Raw genomic sequence first — 21,304 nt, 5'->3', positions numbered from 1 at the left:
CCAGCTCATAACGGCTTTTGTTTGCATCATTTGCATTCTGTTATTGCATTGTAATTTTTGTTGTTGCACGCTGCAGAGCATTTTTCGCATAATTTCCGGTTAATAAAAACACAGCGCCATCTGCTGTCAGTGTGTGCAACGCCGCCTGTATAGGTTCAAGGCGGCGGCAACAAGAGTGGCAAACACGCACTCATTCCAATCTTAACGGCAAAAATATTATGCCGTTTTTGTTTTTTGTAATATTTTTTTGTGCCCATAACCAGTTGATGTTTCCGCGATTTCTTTTTAGTTTTTTTTACCTCCTTCCTATTTTTTCTTTTCTTTTTTTTCCATTTGTAATTACAAATTGCTGTGAATATAAAATTTTTTCGTTGCGACACCAATTTGCTCGAATTAAAATCGCATTCGTGTGGGCGTGAAGTCAGGCAAATCACACACAACTATGCACCCAACCAGACAACAATAAAAAATCAATAACTGGTATTATCTCAGTAATTAAATAATTATTTTACGCTCTGCTTGTTTACGTCCATTTTTGCGGGAAGAGTAAAGATATTGTCGAGTTTTTTTTTCAACACTGGCAAAATAAAACTTAATTTGATATTCAGTTATCGAATAAAGTAGGTCAAAGAAAAATATGGTCGCATACATTTCCTAGAAATATAGCTAGTTATGTAGATGCCTAGCCTTAGAAGCAGTATTCAAATGGAAACTCAAGAAGAAAAGTCGGCGTATCCGCGCCTAATGTTCTGCATTTTAATGAGTTGCTCGCTTTACATATCGACCTTAATTTAAAGAAACTCCAGCTCTTTTTTGAAATAGTGCGTATTATGGGGTTACCTACAGTTAGAACTTTCAAAAAATCGATTTTGTTCTTTTATTTAATTTTTTTAATGTACATATATCTAAGAATACACACAGAAAATTTCATATCGTTCCGGTGAATATTTTCGAAGTTACACGCAAATTTGCAAAGGCGTTACAGAGTGCTTGGAAGTACAAGGGCGGAGCGGCAGCGACTACTTGAACGCTGAACATTTTCGATTGCAGAGCGCGTGAGAGCACCCGAGATGGAAGAATGGCTCGCAGATAACATCAGCTCGAGTTATTAGAAGCTGCCGAATCAGCGGAGGGTCTCTTATATGGGCCTGGAATAGACGATTCTATGCAAGTTAATAAAATTTTGGTTTATTCCATGCATTCCAAACTTTAAACGGGTTTTTCTCAAAATGGTCTTTTCAAAGTCAGTGACCAACATGACTCGAAAACGGCCAAACCGAATAGAATCAAATTTTAAGACGAGCTTCTTAAATATATTTTTTAGTAATCAATCGAAGATTTTTTCTCTCCGATAAATATTTTTGTTTTTATAAACTATTTAAAACTGAAATTTCGGTGGAAAATCGATTTTTTTTTTTTTGAAACCGCCATTTTGTCAAAAAATTTTATTTTGCTTGTTCCTTCGATTAATTACTTTAACGAAATCTGTTTGGTTTTTCAATTTCAGATGATCCAGTTCAGAGATATAGTGGTTACCGCAAAACGTCTTTTTTGAGAGGAGCTTTCGGATATCCGCTGTAGCTCTTTCCCAAATAAACATTTTTGCTAGTACTTAAAATGTAGTTAAAAGACACCATAATATAATATTTTGGATAAATTTATGGCTCAATAAATTTAAATGTTTTCTCAGAAAAACTTCTGGAAAATTTTCTTTTTTTCGGTCTTCTAACTGCATATAACCCCTTATGGCTACGCTCGACCTTCAATTTGGTCTGCGTACTCGTTGGATCTACACAGCTACCTAAAGCTTAGATAAAAAAGAGCGAAGTTTAGTTTTTCTTCGATATTTTTTCATTGTTTTCTTTAATTCGTTAAACTTTGCATTCGGTTCTTTCCAATTAATTTGCACCAATTGCTTGAGTTTTTTCCATTTTTCACCTCAACTTGTACACCTTTACAAATTTATTTTCCAAATTCAATAACTTGAAAAAGTCAATGATTTTAATTAATTTTTCTTACAAAGTTCTGAAACCTGCAAAATTGTTAACCAATAAAGTTCAACAATGTGAAAAAATTGCAAATCGAAGTGCACAAAGCCGAAGATGGTGTCAAAATTAAAAATTGCAATCGCTAGCAACAAAGCGCTAACGAAACACACCCGTCCATCCGCCATTTTCAATTTCACACTAAACTCTCTTTCACAAAATATTTTCAGCAATGTATCGAATAGTATGCAGGTTTATAGGTGTATGCCTTATTGGACAAAGTCGAACTTGACTGATTTTTAATTTAGAACATTTTTGGCAATCAACGACCGTAAAAAGTGTAGTCAAACCCACAAAAGTTCGAGCGAAAACAAAAACGCCGAAACCAAATCACAACGTTTGTGGCAGCCAGTGAATCGTGGTCAGTCAGTCAGTCAGTCAGCCGGGTATTCAGTGTTAGCATGATAGGTGAGCATAACAGCGAGGAACAAAAAAAAAGTTTGATGGAAAAGAGTTGGTTTGACACAAAGCCATATCTACAACAACAGTAAAAACACAGCGTGAGGTCCAAAGTTTTTGTTGTTGCTTTTTTCTTGTTTGTTTTCTGCCGTTGTTGTTATTGTTTTTTAGTAGTAGCAATTGTTGCTGTCGATTTTGTGGTTTAGTCCAAAAGCAATTGAGCCGGACAAACGAGAAAGCAATTTCAAACATCAAAATAGGCGCATATGTTTTTCACATATAGGGTCATAAAGTATTGGTGGATGCTAGTAAATTTTCACATGCCAAAACTAAATCGCAACGAACCTGTTCGGGAACGATGTCAGCAGTTTGAGAATAAGAGAAAATTTCTTCGAGCTTGAAAAAAAAGGATGAAAGAATATCAGCGATAATTCGAGGTTCAGAGTGTACACTTCTTTAAACTGCGACGATAACGTCACTGTAGTCCACGGAGCTTTGGCAGGTTTAACACCATTCTTGAACCTTCAGGAGGCCATAAACTTATTCCATTAGAAACATGGAGACAGTAGAAGCTTTCACCTTCGGTATGAGCTGAAGCCACATGGTAAATGTTCTGACTTAGAACTGCACTGAAAACTCTTATTTAAATATTTGGATGGAAGAAATTCGTGCTAATTCTTTAAGGGGGGAAAAGGGTTAGTTCCTGTGAAAAAGGGCACATTTTTATGCCTCGGAAAAAAAGCGGGTTGCGGCGTTTCTCCAGAAATAGTGTTCAAAGCGATCGGTGCAGTAGTTTTGAAGTTATGAGTGGCACCGACTATGAAACCGTGAGCTGTGGGGAAAACGCTTTAAAGTTTTGAAATCTTCAACAATTTTAAACTCACAACATTTCTGAGATTTGAAAAATCTATTTCACTACCGAAGAGAGTATTCAAAGAATGGCTTCTTCTAATACTAATTGTCTGGTTTTAAGCATGATCTTAAGGAGTGGAACTGAGTTTATAGAAAAAGTGGTTATATGAGATAACCTATTTTATTTTCTTAGTATTTTATGATCTTAGTAATCTCTTAAAATTTTTTATAGAACTTAAAGACTCTGTAATCATTCTTAAAACTAATTTTTTAGATTATTTCGAAATTTTTTTCTACAACCATAACTACATTCAATTCTCTCACTAAACTTTCTGTTTTTCCTTCTCATATCTTTCATAATTTCAATTATTCTCTTATTTTTGGAAGTAGACCCTACTTCCTTCTTTCTCTTACCATCCTCTCTTTATTTGATCGGCTATCAAGTCCTTGCAGGCTTACAGCAAAGTTATATCAGTTGTGGATAAAGCTTAAATTAAATATCTGTTCCAACTTTCGAGTTTTCTGCCGGCGAAAAAAAACCTTTGCAACACACACTTAACTTATCATACCCGTTCGTTGGAATGACATTTCTGATGATTGCCTAACATTTTCCTACTGCTAAAGAAGTATTATATGTTATTTTTTTGCACACTGAGTTCAACATTGCTACACGCACTAAAATTCGCACACGTTCTACTTTTATGTAATTTTTCACGCATAAGGTCAGACCACACACTCCTTAAAAATGAATAAACAAAAAAGTAAGGAAGAGTTGAGTACGGACGAAATTAAAAATCAAGCGAATGGCGGTTGAAATATTATGGGAAATCCGCAATACCTTATATGCAGACTATGAGAAGCTGTAGTCCGATTTTTATCACTTTTGATCTGGCACAAATGGTGACCAAAACCAAATTGACGGTCAAGAAGGTTTAGCGATATTTTTGGTGGCATTATCAAGTAATCGTTTACTATGAACTGCTCGCCTACGGCCAAACTCCTAATTTCGACCTGTGCTGACAACCATTGGAGCGTCTGAGGGAAGCAATTGCCCAGAAGCCGCAAGCTTTAGCCAAAAGGAGAGGAATTGTGTTCTACCACAACAACGCCAGGCCATACACATCGATATCGACGCATTAGTAGCTTCGGGAGCTTGGCTGGGAGGTTCTTATGCACTAAAGTAGGTGCAGACCTGACACCAGGTGATTATAGCTATTCCTGTCTTTGGCGAATAATTTTGCTGATGAAAGTCGAGTGAACCAGTTTTTTACCAATAGGTACGAGGGTTTCTATGAGAGTGGTATTATGGAGTTATCGAACAAAACGGTGTATATTTGATCTAAATCGGATCGTTTTATATATGCTCAATAAAGCCTATCATTTAATACAAAAATAATGAATATCTTCTTATTACACCTTATATATAACCTAAATTCCGTTAGTTGAGCAAAAATTGTACTCTGTGCCACATGTTTTATGGGTATAAAAAAGAAAAGTAGAAAAAATTATCCATACAAACTAAAACTTTCTGGGTGGCATGTAAATTTGCGGAAAGAAATCATGCAACGGTTTTTTCCAATCGCCACCCGCAAAATGCGAAAAAAAAGTTGTAAAGAACTATAGAAAACGCAGAATAGCAGGCGAAATATAAGAATTTGCGAATAAAGGAGAGTCGGAATGTGCGCGAAAACTTTGTCCCTACGCCATTGTCGTGTGCATACATAAATCAATTGAAAAGTCTTAATGAATTATTTATGAAACAAAACGCTTGCAAAGCACACACTCAATCACACACACACACACATATATACACAGGAAGCCACATATGCACGCCATGTGTGCGGCGAACCACAAATAAACTGCGGAAGATGCCGCAATCAAGTTGGATAATATTTCTCTTGAAAGGAAGCTGCGCACTGCAGAGAAAGGGAAGTGGGCGTTGGTTGAAAAGTTTTTTCTTCGGTTGTGTGTTGCTAGCAGGTGGTGTGAGATCCTTTGTGGCAATCGGCTTGTAAAACTTTCTTACTACAAATAATAAAAAAGTGCGCTCTGGCGTTGATGTAAGGCTCTAGAGATCCACAAAGTGGCATGGAAGGTGTGACAGTTGGTTAACCAGCGAAAGGAAAGGAGAATTGAGGGGAGTAAATATATTTTAGCATGAGAAATTCGTGAAGTTCAGAGTCAAGTTCAAGTTGACTTTTATTTAAACAAACGAAAACAAAAAATAAATAAAAAGTAAAATAAACAAAGGTGTCAGAGTGGTAAATATTGATAATCCCTTTAAAAGTCTCGATGATTTAAACTTGTTATAGGAGATTAGTCAAAAAATAATAAAATGCTTACGATGTACGAAATATAGTATAAATGCTAGTATAATATTTCAAACATATACGAAATCAATCATGAAGTGAACAAAAAGGAAGAGAAATATATGAGGTCGAAGCTAAAAACCTGGAGAAAGATGTACATAGATAGAGATATGTCTTCGAATATGTAAATGTGGTAGTGTTAGATCCATGATATCTTACCCAAACGTAAGACTCATTATTACAGAATTAATGATGTATAGTTACAAGTGAACAACAGAAATATGAAATACAGATGCTTAGACTTTCACAGAACTACAATATGTTTCACGCTTTAATTGTTTATCACGCTTATTACATCTTGAACGCCATGCTAGCATAAATATTTTTACCCTAAATGTAGGCAACGCAAATTCGAATCGAACATTTTAATCTATATTACGGCGCATCTTTTATAAAATTACCTAAAATTGTAAGCTTCGGCGCAACAATTCTGCGAAATCATTTATCAGATGAATTGCCAACAGTAGAAGTAGATGGTTAACCAGCTAGTTGTACCGAACAGCCTGCCAGCACAAGTACTTCAGTAGCACATTTAGTGTATTTTCAGTCTTTGTAAATTAAATGGTATTGAGCATTGGTTTGCCTCACCCTATGAGCTTTTGCGGCACTAGATTGAAGTCACTACGCAACACGCCGCAACACGCAGCTACGCGCAGGCCGCAAATCCCATGCATGCCATAATAAATTATATTGAGCTCAGGCCTGGCGCCGCTAAATATGTGTTTTGGACGATTGAAGCGGAACTATTCGTGAAAGTATTTATATTAAGCAGGACAAATACATAAGGGTGAGGGGAGACACTTTATTAGCTATTCAGGATGCGTTTTATGTGTAAAAGCTTAAGAAGCTGTTAGGTAAACTGTAATGAATTTAGGTTTCTAAAGCTATGTATATTAAATAGTTTATACATTTTCTTTATCATATCATTGCCTTTTACTTTCAAACTAGTGGCACCCTTATTTCCTTCAAACCAAAGAAACATTGCTCAATTGAGTCAATTAAATAGAGACTATAAATTTCACCGCCAAAAAATTTTTCTCAAAATGACGGCTGCCTGATAAAGAATAATTTTTGTACCATTTCTTTTGACTTTTTCGGCATAGATAGGCAAAGACTCTCTGAAACTTTTAGGTAAATCGGTCAAGTAGAACTTGAGAAATCATGGGTATCGTTTTGAAAAAGACAGTTTCGAGAAAAACGGATTTTAAGAAAATATCAATTTGAATTTTGAAAAATCCTCTTGTAGACAAATTCTTGAATAGTCTTTTTATTTCTAAACTTAAACAGCGTTTTAGTACTACCAATAATGAAAATAAAAAAAGTTGTGAAATTTAAATTTTAAATTTTGATAGTTTTGCTTATCGAAAAAAATCGTTTGCTCTTTAATAACGAAAGTGGAAAAATTAAGTTTTAAAATTTTACGTCAAGCTTTAAGCAATTTAGTTTGGCAAATAATTTTGTTTAACAATGAATTTGTGTATCTAAAATTTAAAAGAAAATAATATAATAATAATGTAATAATAATTAGTTGTAATATTGGTAATGAAAATAAGAAAAAAAAGTGTTTTTGAAATATGGCAGATAAAATTTTACTCAATTTAAAATCGATAATTTTTTTGCATCTTCATTACACGAAATTCATAACTTAGTAGGAAAAATTAAGCTCTGAATTAAACTTCCCACAGTTTAAAATAATTTTTCATTAAAAACTAAAACTATATATTTTATAAAGAATGATTTGTGGTAGATAATTTTATCTATTTACAAATTATGTATACATATATGTATGTAAAGTATGTGTTGCACTCACCAGTAGCATGTAGCGTCAGCAAACCGACAAGTACTGTGAAAATGTTGCCAAATAACATTGCTGTAGTTGTTGTTGTTGCTCTGCTTCTAGCTAATTTTATTTGTGTTGGTTTATCGCGTTTTGTAGATTTTGCCGGTTGAATTGCTTTTTTTGCTATTATTACTGCTGCTGCTGCTGCTGTTTTCACCATCACTGTTAATGCGCTTGTCAACGCGATAGTACTTCGACACTTGGATTTACGCACAATGATACACGGCACAACATGTCGCTGCTGCGCTGATATATTTTTCATTTCAACACACACGAATTTTGTTGTTGTTGATTTCGCATCGTTTTGCTTGGCAGACAGCGTACGAGTAGTTGACATTTTTGTGTCCACAACTGAGACAGCCGAACAATGCGCGTTGCAATTGGGTGCACTTGGCGTTGTTGCTGTTGTTGCTGGCGCTGTTGCAATAACGTTTGTTGCTGCTGCTGTGATCGTATTTATAATGGTAGCTGTTGTTGTTGGACATGTGCTTGCCACACATCCAATTAAATTTCGCCAACTTCGATGTTGCAAGTAGTTTACTTTGGCAGCTGGTTGCTGTAGTGCCGCAGCAGTTGTTAGTTGAAGGCAGTGTTGTTGTTGTTGCTGCAGCTGCTTATTTTGGAACTCACGTGTGATAAGCTGTTGTTCTAACGATACACCAGCGGGTTTGCCGCTGCTACGGGCACGCAACATTCCTGCGCTGTCAACTTGAAACCCAGTTTCGAGTTGTTGCTGTTGATGCAGGCAGGCTAACGGTGTTGGCTGTTGTTCAGATGCCGTTGTTGCTAGTGTGGCATTTTTTATTGGGCGCTCACATTTCTCCAATTTCGACAACGGCCTTGTTCCCGTTATTGTTGTTACTGTTGTTGTTGTTGTTTTTGTTGCTGCTCTTGCACTACGTAAACCCAACAGCTCCTTTGCACGGCTTTCCAATGCCACTCTAGCAGCCGCTGCAGCTGTTGTTGTTGTTGTTCTTGCTCGCAGGCAATTACTGTTTCGCTCTTGCAACATGCCGCTGTCGTTGTAATCCGCAAACAACAAGCGCGTTGCCAACGCTGCGCCACTGCAATTGCTTGTAGCCATGCTACTGATTACGCGCTTTCTTAATTTTCGCTTTTCAATAGCACCGCGTGTAGTTGTTGCATGCATTGTACGTCGTGTTCGTGCCACCCTCGCTTGCTTATTACAGCGTTGTATGCTGTTGTTGTTATTGTTTTTGTTTTTGTGTGCAGTTCTAATTTCTCCGCCACCCTTTTTACGCCGCCTGCGCCGACGACACGCTTGCCAAAGCCGTAAGTGTCGCACTAACGCGGGTTTTGCATCACCACCTGGCATAGCGCCTAAATGTGTACTACATACATTCTTTTTAATGCTGCTGGCCTGCAGTTGGTGGCAAGTGGTGCAAGTATTATGGGGTTTTCGTTTTGAGCCTTCTTCGGTAGGGTGGTGTTGGTTGTTGTTTTCGCTACAACAACACATTTTATCGCTGTTTGGCGTCACTGGGACCATGACTGGCCCCGCCTGCAGCAACATTGCACGGATAGTAATTTGAAATGCTGGCTTCTTCACCTTCCGTGGCGCATATGTGTGTTCGTTATCTTTCTTTTTATTTCTTTTTAGTGTTTTATTTATTTTTTCTTTCTTTCCGGCTCACTGTTTTTCTTGCAGTCGCAACCATCTACATTACACCTTATAGTTACTTCCGCTAATGCTTTGTATGCCACAATAACACTATTGATATTTAATTTGCTGCCCCTTGTGCGCCATTTGCTGCACTCGCCACGTGTTCTCTAGCAAATAGTTGCCACAAGTTTTTTTTTTTGTTTTTTTTTTATTTTTTCTTATGCTTTTTTATTTATTTATTTTACTTTTTCTTTATTTTTATTCTATCACGTCCACACTTTACTTAACTTTTCACCGTCTTTCACATTGCATTAGAACAACAAATGTTTATCAATTACTAATTTTTATCTTCTCCTTCCCGCTCTGGCTTTCACTTTACGCCGCCTTTGCAGCTTTTCGCTGCCGCCGGCTGCTCGTAAACTTTATTATTTGTATTTTATTTACTTTCTAAGTTTAATTTTTTGCAAGTTGTCTTTAATTTATTTTTTGTTGCATTCCATTGTGTTCCTTTTCCATTACCCTTTCCCTTCAATTTCGCTCACTTCACTTCACACTTGCGTACACTTTGCCGCCGTCAATAATTTACTCACACACACTAGTTTTATTGCATTTTTTATTTATTGTTGTTTTTGTTGTTATTGTTAAGTTTTCTTTAGCTGTTTTCCTTCTATTTACTGCTCTTGATTCTTTATATCATTACATGCAGTTGACTTCGCTTCGCTGCACAGTGCTCTTATTCCATTTATTTACACTGTATTGAGGTTACGTATACGCCCCCGCGCTTTATGTATTGTATGCAATGTGTAGGTGTGTGTTTTCTTTCATGTATTTATCAGTTAGTCAGTGAGTAAGCGTTAAACTTTTTGTATGTTTTCTTGCACTTTTTGTCTTAATATGCTTTTAACAGTGTTGCAAATAAGTAAACGGACGTGGAAACTTATAAAAGTGTAAACTTTACAGCAACTTTGCTTTTAGCAATTTTTTTTTTTTTTTTTTGGTTTTACAAAATATTTAGCTAAATTATTTTGTTTTGGAATTTGTAGTATTGTCACTATTTATTTAAATTTTTTTCTATACCCTTTCATAGAAATTGTTATTTACAATTTGGTTTTTTTTTTATATTGAATATTTTTAAATTATTTTATTAAAAATATTTTTTTTATTAATATTTGTATTTCTTTTATTTTTTATTAATTTTTGTTTTATGTTATTCTTTTTTACAACGTTTCTTATATTTTAATTTTCTCATATACTATTTTTTTAATTGTTTTATTTATATTTTTTATATTCATAACAGAATTTTTTTTAAAATAGTTCTCCGCTCACAACTTTAACTTAAATTTTCACACCTCTCGCTTTTTCACTTTGTCCACTTCTCTCTTTAATGTTTACCTTCGCTGTCTGCTTAAGACGCACTTTCAGCAAATTTGTTGCTTTTACCGTTTTTTATATGAAAGCTCTTCGTGTGTGACTTAACGTTAATACGGATTCACCGTTCCTCCACCTGAAAGTAAAAAAGAAAACAAAATTAGTGATTAATTAAAGCTTTTTAAACTGAAGAAGACTTTGAAGATATCTTATAATCTTGACATGAATGGATTGATGCAATGGATTGATTTTATTAGAATAACACTTGAAAAGTAAAAGAAAAGTTATTTTATTGCTTTAATTAGATACTCAACATAACGAGATGTATTGATTTTGCGATATTTGTTTGTCCAGCCGACTGTTGGTAGATATCTCGATATATGTATTTCGCAGTCACAAAATCATGCAATTTGTGATAGATATTGGTCAGTTTCACCCGAGTTTAAACCCTCCTTTCTATTTCAAAGATATTGAATGCCAATCTTATAAAGAAATAAATTTATACCAAATTAAATGGGTTAAAAATAAACTACATGGCAACCCCACACAGTCTAATATGATTTTTTGTTCGATTTTACATTTATCATTAATATTTGGAAATGTCATATATTCAAAAACATATACATACATTTAGAGATATGTGGCAACACTGAAAAAAAGATTTAGCTAAAATAAAAATTATACTTTATGCCAACAATCTACGATGAAATATTACTAAAAATAATTACTACGTAATTTGTTTTTATACATATTTTTTAGCATAAGTGGAAAATGGGGCTACCAGTGTCTGCATTAATTTTGTTCAGTATTATATATTTATAATAAATGTATTTTCTTTAGAAATTTAGCAAAGTCAGGGCAAAGTAAAAATTTCCTTTAAAAAATGTGGCAACCTCATTCTCGCAATTCACTACATTCCATGTAAGGCAAATCAGATAAAACGTATTTTTGTGATTTTTTTTTTGGAAGAGGTATTTTATTTAATAAAATAAAAATATGTAAATGTAAAAATGTGTAGAATTTAAAACAATTTAATAAACGGCGTTTATTTTTGAAAAATTTTGGGTGCCTTAGATTCAAGAAGATTGTGTAAAAGAAGTTCATACATTCAAATTTTCGGAGAACATTCTCAAATATATGTACACTCGATATAGGTATGGCAAGCATTCTTTTATGCGTATAAAATTTTACAAATTATTTCACATTAGTGGTCACTCTAGAGTGTTCTTCTCATATGATTTATAAAATAATATTTATTTACAAAATACATGTAAATTTACTTATTCTCTATAAAACCTAATCTAAACGGTTTCCTAATAATATTTTGGTTTAAAAAACTCTTGAAATTTATGAGATTTTTTTTTCACAATACCTATACCTAACTTCCTGACCCACTTTTAAGCAACTTCGCTTTAATTTAGTGTCTGTCAAATGGCATCAGCTCACTTCGGAACGAGTTTTTCCAGTTCGCTCGTTTATATTCACACACTTTATCGACTTGTAAGACTTCGCGCTAAACTAGTTTAGATTTTACTGCCAACAACGTGCGCGTTCCGTTCGGCGGGCGTACGCTTTGCAAACCTTTTGATATTTAGTGAGTTTGAAAACTTCGAGCCAGCGTTTTCATTTCAATTGCATATCCGCTTTGCCAAAAATTACTTTTCATGGTGAAACTTTTCTCGAAATCACAAAATTGCTTAGTAGCAAGTATAAATGGTGCATAATTCAAATTACTTCCTGCTATTGCCAAGTCAAAATGCACAATCAACATACAGACACTAACGCAGATAATGCTCCGTAGAGCCGTCCTGTCATGAAACCTCGTAGGGAAAGAATGGCTAAAATTTTATCGAAAAACTACTAGATCTTTGGAACTGATGAGACGATAAAGAGAAGAAAAGGAATTTTATCGGGATCGAAATTGGGAAAGTATTTGAAAGCTACTATAAAAAGTAGAACCATTTAATTAAGCCGTTTTCTACATATATGAAACAACTTCAAACGTCCACCTCAGATAAAAGTCAAGACATAAGAGAAGACAATCTTCTTCGTTTCGAACTCACAATTGCGTGGTACGAAAAATAATCGGCAGTGGTCCGAAAAGCAGTAGAATAAATCCAGCTTAAGACTATTCCGTTTAGATACAAGCTAGTTGAGAGCCACTTGTATTAATTTTTGTGTGCATAACAGCATATAACTGTCGTTAACAATTTTGTGCCACAACTATATTTGTTGTTATTGTTGTTGTGTGTATTGTTGGCAGTGCAGCGTTGCATTCATGATTATAACAATTTCTATTTCCGGCAATGTCATGCAAGTAAATAGAGACGGCAACTCAAGCGGCGTAAGCAACAAAAATAGTGAAAGAAAAAAACAAAAACAACAGTGAAAACACGAAAAAGTCCGAAGAGTGCACTGCCAGCATTTCCATTATGTAAGTCTTCCCTTTAATGTCAACGTTAGTGTGTACTTCGTCCAAGTTTCTCTAAATCAAAAGAGTCATTAGTAGTTTTCTAATATTTGACATGGCTGCCTGCATAGCCGACCGTTATCTTCATCATGGCCATTGTCATTATAGTTTCGGCCATTAGGGTTGCATTCTACTAGTCACTGGCGTTGCGAATGGTGCAGCAATTTTCAGTTGCAAATATAATTTATGACATTCTTTCCCTGACATTATCACCATCGCCTTTTTCGGTTTCGTCATCATCATCATTATGATCATCAATTTAATAAGCCATTCAAGCCAAACAATTTACTTTCACTAGAATACTCCTGTCTTTCATTTTGTCTAAGCCGTTCTGCATTCGCCCCCTCTTCCTCTCTTCAACTCTCGCTCTCCCTTTCTCATTTCCTTTTGCTTACTAAACTTTGTCTTAACTAGCGCCATTTCACTCACTTCACCCCAACAGTGTTGGTAAATTTGAAGACTTGCTACCGATATTCGGTATTCAAATACAGTGCTTGCTAAAGCTATTAATATATAATTTGGGAATTTAGTTTATGTATAGTAGATTAATCGAGTTAGTATCTAAGACAATTTAAATACTGAGAAATCAAAGATTTTGGTTCACAGCAACTATTACGTTCACGTCCCTAGAGATCTAAAACTTCGGTTAATTTACGATTTTCACAGAGAGATATCCCCGAATTAAAAAGTACTAGAAACTGCATCGACGAAGAAATCTCGAAACATCTGCTCGATGACTGACAAAGGTTAAATAATGTCTCCTGAAAAACCGAACTCATCTGATAGCTATTTTATTTGCCGTTTTAGACATTAGAAGAATTCTAAAAACTGATCGCTCAATAAGATCTTCAATCGGTCTTAAGATTTTCTTTGAGACTAATGCGATATCTTCATTAAGTACTGCCAATAACAAATGAAGATTTCTTTCGTGATTTCTTAATTAACAATGGAAGTTTTGTATCTTTAGTAAGTGGTGCCATAAATTTAAAAACAACCATAAATAAATACTCTCTGTTCCATGTGCAATCTTGTGAGACATGTATTCGAAGCAAGCGAAAATCAATTTATAGTTGCCCAACACTGTGTCGAACTGTGCGTCACGATACTCTCACAGGCCGGCTAACTTTTCAATTCACAAATTTCTAATTGTAAACTTTGTACGGCAACCTCTTCCGCTCGTATTTCCGTTGCCTCAAGGTCTCGTACAACTACCAACGAACTGCTGCGCATCGGCACTGCCAAGCAGCCAAATTCGGTTACTGGGTTCCTGCCTACTGCCACGACCACGACTACTACGCGTGTATTTCCTTACCTCTATTTCCTCCTGCTTTAGGCGCACAATTCATTTGCAGCATTCACCACAATTTGTGCCCGGAATTGTTTTCGCTGCGCTCGTTTTTGGGTATTTAATATTTGTTGCTACTGCATTTTGGCATTCCTTTTGAGGGCGTCTTGCAAAACTCTTCTGGTCATATTCAATTTCAAACTTTTCCCTTGCATTTATTTGCGTGTCCGCGTGTCGGGACCAAAGTTGATATTAGTGCTAGTTCGTAAATGAGAGGGGAATGAGGTAGTACACCGTCGTATTCGAGTGCTCCTTACGGCTTGCTGCCACTTGCAGTTTCAGGTGGCATATTTTGACATTTGCTTTGTTTGTTTAATAGTCGTCTTCGTGTTCGCAGCGCGCGAGGAATGGAATTGGTAAAGTTGTCAATTTTATTACACTTGATGGCGCACAAGGAGTAAATAGGTGAAAAATAGTGAAATTTTTGTAAAACATTATTTGATGGACCGGTGTTCCCAATATAATTTAGAAATGTTTAAAAATCGGTTACCAAACTGATCCTTTTGTTCAGAAAGCTGTCTCAGGCTTTAACCGACGTTCTTAGTATATTTCAGAAATGTTTCAAAACATGTCTCATTTATTAGAGGAGTTATCTTAGTCTTTAATAAGAGATACTCACCTCTTTCTTTTGACGTGACTAGTTTTTAATTGAAGATTTTGAATGAAAAAAGTTTGAAACCAAAACTAAGCAGTTCACTATTTGTACTAAATCGAACATCACTAGATGAATTATGCTCGAGCATTCAGGGTAAGTTGTAACATGTCTCTGATGTCCTAACTAACTCAGCTTTTACCTAAGCGACAGTGGACGTTTTCCCACCTTTCAGCCTTCGAGGAATTACAATTTTTTTTGCGGTAAAGCATTTAAGCACAAATATAATAGAACGTAGGGATTTGAAATGCCCGTATATTTAAGCTCCACATAAGTCTGCATATACCAAAAACGCAATGTCAAGAAAACAAACTGGCAGCACTCCCAAACGACTGAAGTGGAAAACAGACAGCATAACTGTGCGAATGCCCGGAAATCGTAAGAGAGAAAAGTGGAAACGCGGTAAAAGCAATTGCAGTGAGATGGGAAACCCAATTCCAAGCGCCACTGCGACACCATTTAAGGGAGTCACATTCACTTGGAGTTGACTATCAGTCAACTAAACAGACAGCTACTTTGTCAGTCATATGACACAAGAGGTGTACGCAAACTTTAACTATGAAAAGGTGAGTACGCAAATGGTTTGCCAAGGACAAATGTAAATATTTTTTTGGCAAAGAAATAGTGAGAGCATTTTTAAAATATATGAATTCTATGAATTTATTTACGAGCATAGTTAGATTCGATTCGAATTGAGAGAATTTAAGGAGGAGGAGAGCTCGGGGAGCAATCATTCATGCCTGTGGTGTCTTCACTCTTATTTTCTAAAGTGTAAAGGTAAAGGTCGCAATAACGAACTTGAAACAAATTTGATCAAAAAAATGTCGAAGACGAAGCAACGTTTGAGAATGTCAAAAGACGAAATATTTGCATGGTATTTCAAAGTTATTCTTTCAGAAATTGTAATTCTTCTAAAAACCACCCTTACAGCGGAAAATTCGTGAGATATCTTTATAAAACCGGGCGAGCTCTTAATAGGCCTAATAGGGTCTAATTTGCTCACAAAAATGCGATAAATCGTTTCAAGATCCCTTCGATTTTTTATATTCTCGAATTTATTGATTTCTGCCGTTACTCATCTTATTAGCATAACGTAATGTGGTACAAAACACGAATAAAATCCGTAACAGCCTTCATCTAAATCCCATATAACGAATATACTGATTTTCGTCTGTTCCATCTGAATTTAGCAATTACATTATTAACCATAATAAAGATTTCTTAACAAATTACTACAACCTAACTAAGTTAAAGCAAAGTGATAAAGATTTTATTTGCCCACTCAGTTAAGAGTCATCACAGAGCTGTTATACGCTCAGCACCACAATATGAATGAAGAAGGGTGAACCCACCAACTGAAGCGCATAATAGACCAGCAAACATTCACACATACACATTTTGAGGTAATTTTCTATTTTATTAAGCATTTTTATACCCACAAATTTGCTTGCCTTGGGTGTCTGGTATTATTGCGGTTATTATTAAGTGTACTCTTTTTTCTTTTCCTGGAATTGCGCGTGTTTATTGCCAACGAAAATGCAGCGAGTGCAGACATTAAAAAAGTGAAGAAAAAAATAGCAACGCATTCCAACCCTCCTCATCGCACTCTGCTCTCCTCCCTCAATCGACTCGCTTAAAATGCGCTCTCATATAGAAATATATGTACATGCTAGCTGCACATTAAGTGGGTGAAGAAAAGTTCCTTGCCAAAATGCGTTGAGATTGAAAAGTGAAAGTTGTTGCCAGAAATTTATTTTTCAAGTTTATTATTATTTCAATTTGAAGCTGAAATTGAAGTGAGCAACTCAAAAATGTGGTGAGAAGAGTGTTGCACAGATGAAAATAAAATTGCATATATAATATAAGGGAGATTAAAAGCAGATGTGTACATAACCATACACAGCATATAGTATAAGAAAACTATACATATAATTTCTATGCCCATGAAGGTGGTTTCTTGAGACAGCAGAAATCCTTTTCAACAAGAGCTGTTACCTGTCAATATTTTTTTACATTTATAGGTTTAAGAACGCTAAGTATTGAGTACATTTTAGACAATAGCTGCAACCAAAAACAATACAGTATGAGTATGGAACTGCAGAGATATAATTATATTTATTTTGAATAGGGTTTCGACATGAAAGTTTTTAATAAAGTATATAAGATAAACTGAGTCATATTAATTTATTTATTATATAAATATTAAATATTTATCAAAATTAAGAGATTTAAACGGGTTAAAAGTTGTGCATATTTTTTAACAGGGGATACCACCATTTGTTACCAATTGCCACCAATATTTTTTATATCAATCAGGAATAATATTTTTTTTAATTTTTTTTTATATTTAATTTAGATATAGTATACAAATATAATATCTAAAAAAAGAGAGCACTGTCTGCCAGGCCTACGGCTCAGAGGAATAATAGAATTTGGGTATGCAACCGCAAAAGTTTAAAACCCTTAAAATTGATAATATTTTTGGAACAGGGTTGCCATCTCAGAAATTTTAATCCCAAAAAATTTGCTTAGATTGAGAAAATGTATTAATAACAATGTCAAAGAAAAGCAGTTTGGGAAAGTTAACAGTTAAAACTTTTAGAGCGAGGTTACCACCTTTTAAAAGTCAATAAAAAATATCATGGTATCGAACTGGAGCTGCTCAAGTATTACAATTTTTATAATAATAGTAATAATATTATTATTATTAATTGCCACCTCTTTGTAATTTTCTCTTCAAAGCTATTAATATACATATTAATAATTTGGGACAAAAACTAAATGTGTTTAAAAAATCATTTTCGACCAAATTAATTATGAAAGCGTTACTATGTGTTTAACAACTGTCTGTCATTCTTATAATATTGGTATCAATTGCAAGGTATACGAAACATCTTTAAAGTGCTTTTGTTAGACAAATAATAGTAGTTCATGGGTAAAAACAAAACTAAGAAATGAAGAAAATTTAATCAAAGTAAAACTTCAATTTTTCACTGAATAAAATTATTTAATTTTTTTGCATTTTTAACGCGCCGAAAATTTGTATGCAATTGGCAAATTACCGCATAAACGCCAAACTCAGCAACAGCACAAAAGCGTTACCATAGTGGCAATAACAACAAAAACAATAATAACAATAATCACCAAGTTCATAACATGAATTGCTTTACACTTTCAGAAAAGTGTCGAATGTGACACTGAAGTGCACAAGTTTTTGCAAATTTAATGCTTCGCCCATTGAAACGATGTAGGAGCAAAAGGAATGGCGGAAGATGGCGAAGCTGGAGGTGAAGAAATAAAAATGCCTCAAGCAGAGTATAAATTTCGCAAAACAAGTCATCTGAGTGCAAATATACATACAAATATACAAATACATATAAATTATGCATATATATGTATGTATGTACATATAAACATATATGAGATACCAGTAGTATATACGCATGCCACACCAACACATGCAGCTTAACACACCATTTTCGTTATATTTGTGCGTCTGTGTTTGAGCAACGAAGCCTTGTATGTGTGTGTGTTTGCTGCTAGAAACGTCAGTGTTCACTTTCAATTGAATTTTCATTTCATTTGTATGAGTTTTAACGAAATTGTGGCACAATTTGTCTTTAGCTCCGAGTGTTGACGCAGCACGTCACACACTTTTAACGGTTTCTTCACACACACATTTAAAAAGAAATTTTAACTTTTCTCTTGAGTTGAAGTGCCTGTGTGATTTGGGAGTGTCATTTTTGGAGCGGCTTTCATGTGTGGGTATTTAAATTGAGTGCCATTACGGGTGATTCTTCAAGTTTGCTTTAAGTTTGCACTGATTGCACAAATCATTATTACAGTTATGTCAAGAAATTATGCGCGCATTAGTGAGGCGGTAACTGAAAGAGAGAAAGAAGATGGGAGAACAGTGGTTTTTTAAACGAGTAGTGATTTAGGGGTTATAGGAGATATAGACTAAGAGTTCTGGTAAGGAAATGTGGGAATCAATGTGGCAAACAAAAAAAAAAAAAAAAATCAATTTATTAACTATTTATTTTTGGATGCTTTTTACAAAACAGCATATATATATCCATATCTATATCTATGTCTGTATCTATATCTATATATGTACACAAATATTATGTATGCTGAACGACCTTATATTTATATGAATCCTTATACAAGAAAAAGTTTAAATTAGAAAAGAGCTTCAATGATCAGAAGCGTTTGAAATTTAATATTTTATATATTTGTAGATTAATTTATGTACATATACATATATTTACACACATGATAACACATTTATATATCAGTGTCAGTTCACTTTAACGATTTAATGATTTATTTCCTTGATTGTTGTGATTGTTTAATGCGTGTTATGCGAGTGTGTGGTGGAAACTAATTAGTTATAAATACGTAGTTGTTTAAATAGCATACCCTAAGCCACACAAAGAGGCACACACACACACATAGAATAATCACTCATTATACACACCCATACAGGAATAATTGGAAGGCAGACAAAGCAATTTGCGTTTGATTGCATTTCAGCTTAAATTCAATGCGTCGTTATATAAATACACATGTATATTTGCTTAGACAAACACATGCGCATAGGCGAGTGTGTGTGTGAGAGCACGTGTTTGTGATTGAAAGTGAAAAGTTTAAAGTGAAAGCGACAGCGACAGCTGTGGGAATTCAACGATCAAATATGCTATTGTTGAAATAGAAATCAAGTGAAAAACAACAATAACAATGCATACAAGCATATATTAATTCAACTTATACATGTGTGTGTGCAAACAAATGCATATGGTTTGCCAGCAGAGTAATTATAATATCCCAATAATGAAAGCACACCCATATAAACACTGGAGGAGTATTTTAGCTGAAATAGAATAAAAATAAAGTAAAAATAACAAGTAAGGAAATGCTCAGTTCGGTCGGATCTGAACATTAGATACAAATCATATTCATTTACATAAGAGAGCAAAAGACAAGTTAGCCATTTGAAATTCTTTCAATGGAGTATCTGAATACTTTTAAAAAGTGTTTAAAACGCTCTTAATAATATTTCTATTTCCTTATAGCAGTTTCACGCATTTATACCAGTTTCACTCATTCATACCAATTTCACACATTTATACCAGTTTCTTGTATTTAAAAGAGTTTCACACATTAATAACAGTATTGCACGTTTATACCAATTTCACATATTAAAACCGTCTCCCATATTTATACCAGTTTACGTATTTATACCAGTAACCGATTTTATACCAGATTTGTGGATTTAAAAAATTTAACGATTTATACCAGTGTTATAAATTTATACCAGTGGCGCGTATTTATTTTTACGAATTTATATCAATATAATTCATTTATATTAGGTCACTCTCTAAAGTTTGTCGAATGGATTTGAATCATCAGAATTAAAAAAAAAATTTGTGAATTTCGACAATGAGAGCCAGAAATGGATAAATAAGTTCACGCCTTTGATTCTTACAAATTACGACAGCTATAACGTTCGGCTGCTTGAGTCCTTCCTCACATGTTGAATATAATTTTGATAAGGATCGACACATATTGCATTAAATTATACGGAAGGTATGAGCTCGTTATATATAGCTAAGGGGGTATACAGACCGACTTCAAACGTTCTTGGATAAGAAAACACCAAAAAATTGAATTTATCAAACACTATCTTTATCTCTATCGTTTTAGGCGCTATTAATAACCTTTGGTTGAGCAAAATTATTACACCCTTGTGGCACATGTTGCTGGTGTATAAACGCAATTGAAAGTTTCGTCTTTGTGTTGTGTTGCACACTTGTGTTGCACGCGTGCGGATGCTAAAAATTGAAATTGAAAATACCATTACCACCGTTGTCGCTGTCGTTGCTGTCGCAATCGTTCCATTTCAGCCTCGGCACATGGCACACATTTTCAATTGTTACTTTCATATGCAAATAGCAAACGTCATTCGGAAACAACGCGTTGCGCCCGCTGGCGCGCTCAAGGACTTTAGCGCGAGCGCGAGAACAAAGGCGTGCAATAGTGTAAACAAAGGCAAAAACAATAACAATCGTCAAGGCAATTGGCATAATAATCGTAAATAATGTATATAAGGAAGCAAAATTAACAACACAAAGACAATCAGTTGCAATAATAGCGCTTAATATGCACAACAACAGCAATAACAGCACAACAATAATAATAACAATAGCTTTACTAGGGCTGGTAAAAGAAGGGATTACAAGCGATAAATTTATTAAACTATACAATGACAACTGTTGAATAAAATCTGCCACTTTGTAGTGTAAGCTTTAAGCTTTGACTTTTGACTCATAATTTTTAA

The 21,304-nt window shown here is 34.6% G+C and overlaps 1 protein-coding gene across 1 annotated transcript in view; it reads right to left on the bottom strand.

Annotated features, from left to right (window-relative positions):
* LOC106627553 (defective proboscis extension response 3) overlaps positions 1-10,124 on the bottom strand; it is a 106,043-nt gene extending 95,919 nt beyond the window's left edge. Inside the window, exon 1 of the mRNA XM_036369286.2 lies at positions 7,476-10,124. Coding sequence (XP_036225179.2) covers positions 7,476-9,039 — 1,564 coding nt within the window. The 5' untranslated portion in view covers positions 9,040-10,124. The remainder of the gene's footprint in view (positions 1-7,475) is intronic.
* Positions 10,125-21,304: the final 11,180 nt, after the last annotated feature.

Source organism: Bactrocera oleae, chromosome 3 (assembly GCF_042242935.1).
Source record: "Bactrocera oleae isolate idBacOlea1 chromosome 3, idBacOlea1, whole genome shotgun sequence".
Lineage (NCBI taxonomy): Eukaryota > Metazoa > Arthropoda > Insecta > Diptera > Tephritidae > Bactrocera > Bactrocera oleae.
The sequence above is the reverse complement of the archived record's forward strand: the minus strand, read 5'-3'. Positions and strand labels throughout refer to the sequence as shown.